Below are 12,352 nucleotides of genomic sequence, written 5' to 3'. Positions count from 1 at the left end.
GCAGTGTTTCAAACGTGACCAGTATCTCCTCCCTTATTACGTCTCCGACTCTGGTAATACCACTTCGGGCCCATGCCGGCCATTTGGGTAGCTTCAATATTTCGGGGAGAAGGCTGTTGTTCCACAGAGGTTGGGCTAGAGTCAATTTTGCATCCCAGCCTATGTAGCGGTATGCTTCGGTCCAGATGCGTGTGATGTGCGTGTCCATGTTGAGAGCAGGTGTGTGGCGCCGGTCGCGATACAGAAGTTCCAAGGGGGAGGTTCCGCTCTGGGTGATGATCCTTTTGATGTGCGGCAGGTCTCTGTCCCCATGGAGCATGTCGTTCACCACCGCCATCTGACTGGCCCAGTAATAGGTCTGCAATCTGGGCAGCCCAATCCCACCCTCCCAAATGGACCTTTGCAGGGTAGAGAGAGCAATCTGCCGATTACCTCCACTCCACAGTAGCTTACGAAGGATACAGTCTATCTTAAGGAATTCATGGTGTGGTATGTGCAACGGAGCATTTTGCAGGATGTATAAAAACTTGGGGAGTGCGATCATTTTGAATAGGGCTGCTCTGCCCATCAGAGTTAGTGGCAGGGAGATCCAATGGCGAGTGTCCTCTGCAAATCTCGTCACAACAGGGTGGAGGTTCAGCGCTGTGTAGTCTGTAAGGCGCTTTGTGATAATTACCCCCAGGTATTTAAACTGTTCTGTCGCGATTTGGTAGGGGCAGACCACGGGGCTGGCGGCTGCCATGTTGCCTATGGGGAATAGGATCGATTTGGACCAATTCACGCGTAGACCGCTGAAGGCTCCGTATCTCCAACATCTGTGTAACTCTGTGGCAGGAGTTGCGTGGGTCTTTCAAGTAGATAAGCAGGTCGTCCGCATAGAGCGAGACCCTGTCCTCCCACGTCTCTGAGCAGCGGAATCCCTCCCAGAGCAGTGTGTCACGTAGGAGAATGGCCAGGGGTTCGATGGCTATTGCGAAGATCATTGCTGACAGGGGTCAACCCTGTCTAGTGCCTCTGCCCAGACTGAAGGGATCCGATTGCCAGCCATTAACCCTAGCCCTGGCCATCGGGCATCTGTACAGTAATTGCACCCAGTTCATAAAGTTTTCGCCAAACCCCATGTGCCCCATTATGTCCCAGATGGCCTCCCATCTCACTGAATCGAAGGCCTTTTCGAAGTCGATTGCCGGCAAGGCTAACAGCCCTTGTATACTGTCGGCTTTCTCCAGTGCCGCATGCAGTCTGTGGAGGTTCATGCGTGTCGATCTCTGGGGCATGAAGCCGCACTGGTCCGGATGGATCAGAGAGGGTATCACCTGTTGCAAGCGATCTGCCAGTATCTTAGCAAGAATTTTGGTTTCGCTGTTTGAGTGAGATGGGCCGGTATGAATTGCAGTTGTCGGGGGCTTGTCTGGTTTGGGCAATACGATTATTGTGGCTTCTCTTAAGTCTGGAGATAGGATGCCCCGTTCTTTTGCGTGTTGATACATTCTCAGTAGCTGTGGGGCAATTACGTTGGTCCCCACCTTCCGCCACAGTGCTATCGGAAAGCCATTTGGGCCTGGAGATTTGCCAGTTTGGAGGGCAGACATAGCGCATGACACCTCATCTTCGTTATATCCCTCTCCAGCAATTCTTGTTGTCTCATTCAGAGTGGGGAAATTAATTTCATCTACTATTGACGTGTCCATGCGGGTGGTGGGTTTCTTATAGAGTTCAGCATAATAGTCTGCGAAACCCCGCGATATGTCTTGATCTGATACTAGTGGACCTGAACCCCCCCACCCGTAACTGATGAACGTGGCTGCGTCCCTGCTCCTTACGTTCCAGCCACCCTAGCATCTTGCCAGCTTTATCGCCTGTTTCATATACACGTGCCCTCATTGCAGTGTGTGCGTGTTTGGCGTTGTCAAGTGCTGTGTTCTGGAGCAGCTTCTGTGCTCGGAGTAGGGCTCGGTTCGTCTCGGGCGTGTCCTGGATAATATGTGATTCTTCTGCCAATTTAACCTGTTGTTCCGCCTCGTGTACCTTAAGTAAGTGCTGTTTCTTATATGCGGATGTGCAAGATATGAGTTCCCCCCTTAGCACTGTTTTGTATGCCTCCCATAGTGACCCAGGGTCTGCTGCAGACTCAGTGTTTAACTCGAAATATGTTTCGGTCGCTTCTTGAAGTTTATCTATCAGATCTGGATTACCCAGATGGTAATTATTCAGACGCCAACTAGGCGGGGGGGGGGGGTCGGTCTAGAAGTTGTGATTTTCAACTCCACCGGGGAGTGATCAGAGATTCCTCTAGATAGTAGATATGCTTCTTGTGCTCTGTGTAGGTCAGTTGATGGGATAAAGAAGTAATCCAGTCTAGACAGCGAGGCGTGAGCCCCAGAATCGAAGGAATATTCCCTGGAATCCACATCACACAAACCCAGGGCGTTCGTGAATGTGGCAAGTTTGGTATGTATGCCGGGGTTTCTATTGCGCAAATGAGAACGGTCTAGGGTTGTGTCCATGACTTCATTAAAGTCCCCTCCTAAGTCGGAGGTGTCCTCAGTGATCATGGGGGAAATGTCGGTGAGTAATGGCGTTAATAGGGTTGGTGGTGCATAGATAGCAAGTAATGTGATGGAGATTCCCCAGAGCATACCCGTCGCATATATGTACCTGCCTCCAGTATCCTGTGTGTCTGTGTTCAAGTGGAAGGGAAGGTTTTTATGTATCAGTATCAGGGCACCACGAGAACCCATTGTGAAGCCTGCATGGAGTGCGAGTCTGTAGTTTGTGCGTTTAAATAGGGAACATTCTGTACCTGCAAGGTGTGTTTCAGCTAGAAAAACTATATCTGGTGCGTGCCGTTTCAAGTATTGCCCTACCAATCGGCGTTTGATTGCATTGCCGAGCCTGTTGACATCCCAGGCTAAGAATTTGAGTGTTCTGGCTGTGTTGGACCTAGTGTTATTTGATGCCATAACTATCTACGAAACGAGTAAGTGTGTGCTGAGTTTCTGTGTGTTTATTTGCTATTACCCCCTTATTTGACTTTAATGTATTGCGTGCTTGACAGGCCCTTTCCATAACTAAACATAACAAACCCATAACCACCCACCCTATACTCCTCCCAACTAGAAGCATCGGTCGCCCGAACAAGAGAATACAAGTTGTCAACCGGACAACTCACATGAGACAAACTAAATTAGAGGTACAGGTTACTCCCCCGTAACTCAAATGCAAAGTGACTTCTAACTAAACTCCAAGGAAGGTTCTTCCCAGGGGGGTTCTCTTTCTTGCGCCGTATGCTGGTGTTTTACATGGTGGGGCGCCTCCCGTGACCCAGTCGAGGGTATGGCTTAGGTGTGCCCGTTTGTTGCAGTGGAGCACTCCATCTCTTCGTTCGAGGGCGGGCTATTTCTTCAGTGTTCGCCCTGTTCCGCAGCTGGCACCGGGGCCTCCCGCTCCGGATCTCTCCTCGGGGAGGCCCGCCGTAACCCGTGTCGGGCTCTGCCTCTGTCTTCGTGGTCTCGTGGACCAGTCCCCTTCAATATGCGCCTCGGCCCACCTCCAGGCTTCCTGTGGGTCCGTAAAGTGAACTGTCGATCCCTTATGGTGAATCTTCAGTTGGGCCGGGAAGAGAAGGCCGTATTTCACTTTTAACTGTGCCAGTTGTCTTTTAAGTGGCTCAAAGGATTGCCTTGCACCTCTCGGGTATAATCCGGGAAAAAGGCTATTCGCGACCCATTGTGTGTGATCGACCCATGCGAGCGCGACATTTGCAGGAGAGCGTCTGTCGCGATAATTAAGTAATCTGGCAATTATTGTTCGGGACGGAGCGCCCGGGATCGGTCTGCCCGAGGGCATCCTGTGGGCCCTCTCCACAGAGAAAAACTTTGAGAAAGAGTGGGGTTCAAAAATGTTCGTGAGCCATTGTTCGAGAAATAGTTCCATGCATTGCCCCTCCTCTCCCTCTGGCAGGCCCAGAATGCGAACGTTATTGCGGCGAGACCTTCCCTCTCCCTCATCAACCTTAGCTTCCAGAGTCTTCAGGCGGGTCAGAGCTTGGGACAGCTGCCTGTTGATCCCAATGATGTTATCCTCTGCTTCTGAGATACGGTGCTCGGCCTCGCCAGTTCTAGAGGTTAACTTTTGTAAGTCATGCCTCAGGAAAGAGACATCTGCTGCGATGCTGTCCATCTTAATCTCCATGGAGGAGCGGGAGCTGGCGATGGCTGCCATGACATCCCGCAAGGAGAGAGACTCCTCTTCTGGAGGGGAGTTAGTTCGTGTTGTTGCTCCCGCGAGAGCCGGGGCTGTAGCAACCGCAAACTGGTCCATGCTACTTTGGGTAGATGCTTTCCTCTGTCTGTCTTTCCCCATCTTGGTGTGCGCTGGATACCGCGGTGGGGGGGGGGGGGATCGCCGCTCCTCGGTGCCGCTCCTCAGTGGTTCCTCCCCCAATTATGCACTATATTGTGGCTTGTCCTTCAACGAGCGCAGATGTCAGGTGAGGCTTGTGTTATGGGACTCTACCCAGTTGGGTTCTTCCCTCTTTGTTGGCTTGCGCTGCCCCTCCGCACTCTCAATCCCTTCGCCTCCGGTATTCCCTGGGATGACTGCTCGGTGATGGCGGGAAAGGCCGAGGGAGAAGGGGCCACTTACTTGCTTGGTGCGCTCCGAAAGCGCCTCTGGTACAGGCGCAGGTCTCCTCCCGCAGGTCACTCTCCGCACGGCGCTGCGGCCCGAAATCATGGGGCGGAGAAGAAGACGCGCCACGCACGGGGCCGTCACCAGGCTCCGTCGGCCATCTTGGGCATGGGTCGCAAGTTGTCGGCTCACAAGTAGTAGTCCAGCAAGCTTTGTGCTCTAGCGCACAGCTATAGCTCGCTCCCCTCAGGAGCAGCAACCACGCAGAGTATGGAGGAGTGCAGTCCGGGAGGCAGCAGTCTCGCGTACGGGGAGAAGAGGGGGCACCAGCTGACTCACTCTTCCTGCGATTATCCCTTTTCGTCCCCCCCCCCCCCGGGGTGCACCAGTCCCATGGGTCTTCACCGCTAGTGTTCGTGGCCGGCGCCGCTTTCCCAGCCACTGCCGCCCACAATGTGGGGAGCAGCACACGAATTGCGGGTGTGAGTCTCATCCGATCTCAGGCGCACGTCTCTCCCGCTCCTGAGGGGCACCACCGGGACTTTGCACCCCCCGATCTCGGGGACAGCTCCAGCGGAGTCTGCAGCACACCGTTTCTCCAGCAGTCGGGCGTCAGAGTACAGCTCGGCTCCTTGTTCTCGATCCTCCGGCTCCGTTGCAAAGCAGCGCGGAGGTCCTCCCTCGCTACGGGCTCCAGGAGATTTCGTCGGTTACGGGAATCGGACCGCGGCGGCCATCTTGAAGTCGGCTTCTCGCGTTCTGCGCGCCAATCTTCTCCTCGCTCTATCTCCCCACGGGTTGGGGTTTCTGGGCTGAAAGTTGTCATGGAGCTTCTCCCAACAGACTTTAAGCTGTTCCTGGAATTACGAGTCGTATCGCCCCACCAAACAGGATGATAACCTCAGGATGTTGGCGGCGGCAAGAGGAGCTCACGGGACTCACGTCTCCTGAGCTTGCATGCTGGCCACGCCCCCGACTGAGGCCTTTTTCAACTCTTAACACTAACCTTGTCTCTCCTTCCTCAAAACTCAGAAGTCATACTAGGAATCCACCTCTTTCCTCCCAGATATCCCCCTCCAGTAAACAAGGGGATTTAACATCACTCCCTCCCCTTAATGGGCCCCAACAAGTCCCAGCACCTGATACTGAAAAGAGGATGAGACATGCTCAGGCTCCCTCGGTCTGTCTGGGGTATTTCCACTCTCACCCATCTCCCCCCTCCCCATTTCCAATAAGTACTGGGACGTGGAAATGGTGATCGGTAGCAATGAGTATTACCCATATAAACAACATAGGAATACAAAGTGAGGCCTATCATGTAACACCTTTGAATTGTCCCACTAATAGTCAGGCACTTTGCTCCGACTGTGCATACCTGACTCCAATTGACTCAACTGCATTATAAAAAGGGTGGTTCCGCCAGAAGCATTAGGTGAGCTGAAGTTACTGACTGGACCGGGAGAGCCAAGGAGCAGGGAGTTGCAGTAGGAGAAGCCTGGAGAGTCCAAAGAGGAGCGGTGTGCCAACACCCTGGCCCGGTGTGTTTGAGGGGCTGCAGCGTGACTAGGGAGCCGTGTCTCCAGGGAACTGGAGTGAGGTTGACCACGACCTGCTGGCCGAGTCCAGAGAGAGGCTTGTTCCCTTGGGATGTGCGCCGCTCCCAAAGGTGTCTGAGGGCAGGTTGAGACCCTGATCTTGATGCAGTGCATCCCTTGGAGACAGTTCACCAGCACTGCGCTACCAGGTGAGTTTCGTGAAAGTGAAGAGAGAAACTCTGGAGCATCCAGGTGGTTGTAGTCAGTGTTGAAACAGGCATGTTTTACAAGTGGCATGAAGGTGCAGAAAGCAAGAGAGAAAGTAAAGAGAGCAGAAAGCATGCGCTGGTGGCATGGAAGTGAAGAGAGATAAGAGAAACAAAGAAAGAAAGCAGAAGCAAAGAGTGGGAGCGAGCGACCCGAAAGCAAAGAGCGGGTGCGAGCAACCTGAAAGCGAGGAAAAGGGTGCAAGCAACCCGAAACCGTGAAAGACAGAAAAGAAACAAAGAAGAACAGTCAAGAGAGGGTGCAGGTCACCTGAAAGTGGGAAACAGAGTGCAAGAGGCAATGTAGTTGGAAATGAAGGTGCCAAGAGCACAGGGAAAAGTAAAGAGAAGTGTGCAAGAGGCACAGCAAGATGAGAGGGTGCAAGTGTGCACAATAGAAAAGAAGGTATGCAGGAGACCCGGTGAAGTGGAAAAGAACAGAGTGAACGAGAAACAGAAGGGAAAAGGTGTCGGAAGGAAAGGTACAGAGAATGGGGAGGGTTGGCGACCAGAGTAGTCGTGCCTGGGAGGAGCAAAGAGCCCAGCGTTTTCGAAAGTCTCTTATACTACCCCCATGAAAGAACTGTACAGTGAACATGTACATCCTGTCGAGACTTTGTTTGAAGACAAAAGGGGCCTACGCTTGGGGAAGGGAACCCTGAGAGGCCCACAAACACATTGTGAACTTTAAAGACGAGGCCTAGACTTGGGAAAGAGAACTCTGGGAGGCCTGAATGGAACTATGAATCCTCAGTTGAGTGGTAAAGTAAGAAACTGTGATTCATTTGACCCAGAGAGGCCTAGACTTGAGGAAGGAAACCCTGAGAGACTTGGCCTGGAAAGCACTGTAACTTTTAGTTTTGAGACCAGAGGGGTCTGAGCTTGGGTAAGGGAACCCCAAGAGACCCAGAGACATTGCGAACTTTGACTTCCTGCAAGAGCCCTATGGGGAAGGTTCCGAGGGCAACCCTTTTGAGTTGAAATATTTTTGAACTGGCAGAACTACACCTATTGGTAAGACTACCTGAAACCAGCTGTGGTTTACATTTACTTTTTAACCACCATTTTTCCTTTAAGAAGACCCCCCTATCACATTTGGTTTAAGAGGGAGAGCAAGCATAGGTTTGGACACATACGAACTTTGGTTTTGGACTTACGGACATCGACGGCCCTTATAAGCATCAGTTGAGGGAACAACCCCCTTAGAGATAGGGCAAGTTATGCATTACAACAACTCTGCAAAGTTTGACAATAAAGGTTTTCAAACTGTTACTTTTGAGTCTGTCTCTCTCTTGATACCATGCCTATCTTACACTGCTATCTCAGTTTGCGACAAATTCACCATACGTTGTGTGATGTGTCAAGTGTATAGTTAAATCATTTAGAAAATAATGGCGTTTTATTGGGAAGACGCAGACAGTAGATGTAATAACATGCTTAACTGTGTGTCTTGTGGCGAGGTTCAAGACAAAGGTCTAATTGAATGGCTTTGTGATTTTTAAGATAAGTAGAAGTCCAGTTTACACTTTATGCTGAAATGTATTGGTTTTCTCTTTCAGAGATAGGCTGGTCCTAGATGTGCGTCTCAGGATGCCACTGTTTCCCCTCACCAATGAGATCATGTCCTTTCAAGAGTTTCCTTCCTGCTGCACCTGGGTGGCATCTGCACTTTCTTCTGAGAATACTGCATTCGAAACTCGCAGACTGCCGTTCCACTCCAGCAACATATGACTCTTGCTTCGGGCTGGAATAGCCAGCTGGTCAAGGAACAGTTACATGTTAAATGACACAGATTATCACAAATTACGAGAGGTATCATTTTTTCACAAGATAAACTAGTCTGTTACGAGAAATACCTGAATAGTTTCCAAGAATACATTTTTCTCACAGCCATCACTGGTCGTGATGTGATGTGCAAAAGAATCAGTGTAATGCAAGGACTGAGTATATGAAAATAATAGTTGTAAACGTGTATTCCATTCGGGGTGTTTGGTATAGCATTTCTGTCCATATAACTTGGGTTTGGGAGAGAGAACAGTAGTCTTAGTTTTATTTTTTCATATTTTTAAGTTTTATTTATTTGATTACACTGAAAAAGGTATTGACCCATTCTTTGATAGTGTAAAAAAAACTTTGTTTTTTATCTTTTTGTTTTTAACTGCAAGAACCTCTTTTTGTGAGGAGGTTTTGAGGAACGGTTTTCATTCGAGGGCCGGCTGAGTAGGCCCATGGACATGGCCAAAGATAAATTACTGTATGGGGTCTATAAACCTTCTGCCCGAATCCTCAGCTACTGCCAAATCAAGACATCTTTTACGGGAAGGATATTAATCCAGTTTTAACATTATATTCATTTCTTTAACTCTGCACCCAAAAATGGTGGTTTGACTATATTTGTGCTTGTTTAAAGGAAAGCTTTTTACATCATGACAAACGGCAGTATTGTATATTGGTCCTATAGACCTTCATTAGAAACGACAAGAGCTTCAAAACTCCATGTCTCCCTATGATGTCACAGCAGTGAAAAATTAAAATCGTTGCAAAGATCTCAGTATATTTAGCGTGTAATTATGTGCCCCATTTAAACAAACAAAAAAGTCAGTGTGCCCAGCTTTCGCCTCTAGATGATCTGTTGCACCACACGACCCCACACCGTTCCCTGTGCCTTCCCACATCTAGTCTCTGCTGAATACTTTGGCACTCACCCTCCACATCTGTTCCGAGCACGGTGAAAAAGAAAAAGCTAGCCCGCAGGCCTCAATCCACACATTGTCATAAGCGTCCCTCCACTCCTATGTATTTTCTGTCTGATGCCCAGAAAAACGTCTCAACAGTACATTAGGAGAGACCCAACCAAACTCGGAGAATAGACTGTTCAAATGAAGCATAATGACTCCACAGAGTAGACCTTAGTCACAGCTAAGACTTGAGTGGCATCATTGAAACCTCTTCTCAAGTTACAGGTAATCACATTTCACAGGTAATTTAACAGACCCAGACCTACCCGCACATCCATACTCGGCAGCCTATAACTTAACTGCCTCTTCTAGAACCCTCAGTCATGCTTGCACACGTCATACACTCAACATTCCACAATCCATACATGACATTACAGGATCCTCTCACAGGCACTCGCACCAGACACAGCCATCCAGACTTCTCCTTTCTGCAGAAACACAAGACGAGAGACAAATATAAGGATAGACAAGGCAATTACACACTCCTAAAACATCAGTCATTCCGTCAGTGGCACTCACACTCAAACGTGGTCAATGTTCCACTAGGTGACCACCAACACTCCATTCATCTCCTCAACAATGTCACTGAACACCACCACAGGTTTCCTCCAACGCATGATGAAGGGAGTTAACACCCACATGTCGAATTGGCTTATATCTGGCACTCGCATTAGTCTACCTGCCTCAACAGCTAATAGAATACACTCGCATGCCGATTAAGCATGCACCACACATTAACACGCCTCACAAGCATTTAAACAAAACAATACTGCCTCTCACAAGCAAGTGCAATGCACTCCTATGCATATACCTGCCTCACTAGGAAGCACGATACACTTCCGAGCCTTAGCATGTACACGTCTTCCGGTGCCTCACTAACACCTACAGCAGCTTGTAACACCTGCCATGCACGCCTAACAAACATACACAAACGCAACAAGTACACCATGCATCCAAACTGGGAATCCGTCTACTCCCCCAAACAACAAAAACCTCTTTAAATTCCTATAGCACACCCGTATTAAGGTACCAACAAGTTACAATAATGAACAATAACATGGCACTTTCTGTAGCCTCAGAAAACACAACCACAAGTAGAGCCACTTAGCTTCCTAAAAACACGATATGAACCGAACACCCACCGCAATCTATCACTATGAGGAAACCAATCCAACCCTATGCACAAATGCAGGTGGCCAATAACACAATACTAGCCAGAAATGTTAATATATCCCTGGGTATAACTCGAGTGTCTCTATTGTGGTGCCAAAATCCCCCCTGCCACACCGGCAAAGCCTATCAACTGCAATGCATTTTCTGGGACACTGTGTTACTTGCCGCTGGTGGGAGTATGAGAAGCTTACCTGGCTGGTAATGACCTGCTATCTCGAGATGATAGCCCTGAAAGAAGCAAGAGCTTTCACTGAGGTCTTTGGGCATTACAGCCTGGGTAAGTCCCCCACAGCATTACTTGCCTCAGACTCCAGGCAGTCCCATAAGAGGCATGCACCATCTCCATACTATGGATGCCTCACTTAAAGATGCATCTTAATCTAGCCTTCTTTATTCATCTCCGCATGTTTAAAAGTAACTAGACCCAAATGGCCCATCTCTCAACTATCGCTCAGAGAACCTTCGGTCAGGCATGCGCATACCCCCCACTCAGCATTCCATGCTCATGCATGATATTGCAACCTCTCCTTCACGGGCACTTGCACACGGGGTACATGTTACCGCAAGCACCTCACGTAAACTCTACATTCAAAGGAAAAAGACGTTTGCAGTAAAAAAAAACAAAAAAAAACTCTACTCTCAACAGTATTAAAGCGCTTGTTCTTTCTAATGAATATCAGTGTTTCTCAGGTACAACGCCTAAAACATAAAAATGAAGATGAGTATCTATCAACAAAGGGGATATAGTCCACCTCGGAGAACCGAATGATGGCATAGACAACTTGAGTTCTCCTTGTTTATCGGATGTCGCTCTGAGCCCCTTGATGGTTTCCCATCTATAGTTCCAAATTTCTTGCCTTGCCCTAAAGTGCCTTATTATGCCGACTGGTGTTTGTTTTATATTTGAATGTTCTCTTTCTGTCTTCTTTTTTTAACCAAATGTGAGTTATAAATCGTTTTCTATGTATGCAATGGAGCAATGGAGTACGGTTTCCACGTTCGAGACCACCAGACGTGCCATGTGTAAGAGTCTTCTCGGTACAACGGAGGGGATAATCCCTGTTTACACAAACTCTGGATAATTGCCGTAACATAACTTCTCTACTTAGAGGAGGCGATAGTTAGAGTTGGGTCAAGAACGGGCAAATATCTGGCACACTAGGATTTAAAAAAGTGCACCTTTCTTTCAAAAAGTAAGGCTACTTCCAGCATGTGCAGTTTTTGAAGGCTATTCCGATATTAGCATTTTATCCGTAACTATTAAAACAATGTGACGGTGTATACACAACCTGGTCATTAACGTTAAATATTGTGTATTTTCCCTTCTGTCAAATGGGATTGTGAATTCTGCTGGTTTCATAAGTAAAGCAATAGTAACATGTTTTGGTCTTGTGACATGCACGCTCCTTAGTGCCGTATTTGTTGGGTTTCTTGACACATTTCTAAGCAACCCATGAGCCACAGCTGCCAGCAGCACCCCTTGTATTGTCTGCGAGGATGCCATGTGTTATCTTGCCATTGGCTTTTCAGATTTTAGATTGCACAAGATATTTGTATATTTAAAGGAAAAGACAGCTTATTTAAAACGAAATCATTGAAGGTGTATGTGCACTGCTGCTATGTACCATATTGTAAGTGGCATTTAACAGTTTATTCACTGGAGTCTAAAGACTGCTGTTTATATTGCAATAAACTGTTTTAGAAAGGCTCTCGTGCTTGCTTGGTCTCTGGTCCTTTGTTAATGGTTGGAGGGAGGCGATTGTCTGATGGTTGTAGTTTCACCAATGCTTTGGGTGGGGCCAATTCAATTGACCCTGCTGTGTAGTACGTGTTCTGTCAGTATTGCCCTGCTTCTCAGCACACTACAAAGTTATTTTTGGTCAAATTGTGACAATCTTCCAGCGCCCTCCCCATATGCCTACTCTGATCCCTATTGCATCAAATGATATTTGCAGCACTTTGTCACATGATATGAATCCCACAAAAACTGTTTGCTACCTGTGCTTTT

General features: G+C 48.4%; 1 protein-coding gene across 1 annotated transcript in view; it reads left to right on the top strand.

Annotated features, from left to right (window-relative positions):
• The window catches only part of LOC138567330 (protein bicaudal D homolog 2-like), an 801,546-nt gene extending 789,494 nt beyond the window's left edge, over nt 1-12,052 (top strand). Inside the window, exon 9 of the mRNA XM_069645428.1 lies at nt 7,993-12,052. Coding sequence (XP_069501529.1) covers nt 7,993 — 1 coding nt within the window. The 3' untranslated portion in view covers nt 7,994-12,052. The remainder of the gene's footprint in view (nt 1-7,992) is intronic.
• Nucleotides 12,053-12,352: the final 300 nt, after the last annotated feature.

The sequence above is a fragment of the Ambystoma mexicanum genome, chromosome 2p (genome assembly GCF_040938575.1).
Source record: "Ambystoma mexicanum isolate Mex_15411 chromosome 2p, UKY_AmexF1_1, whole genome shotgun sequence".
NCBI classification, from domain to species: Eukaryota; Metazoa; Chordata; class Amphibia; order Caudata; family Ambystomatidae; genus Ambystoma; species Ambystoma mexicanum.
Note: the sequence above shows the minus strand (reverse complement) of the source record. Positions and strands in the feature narration are given on the sequence as shown.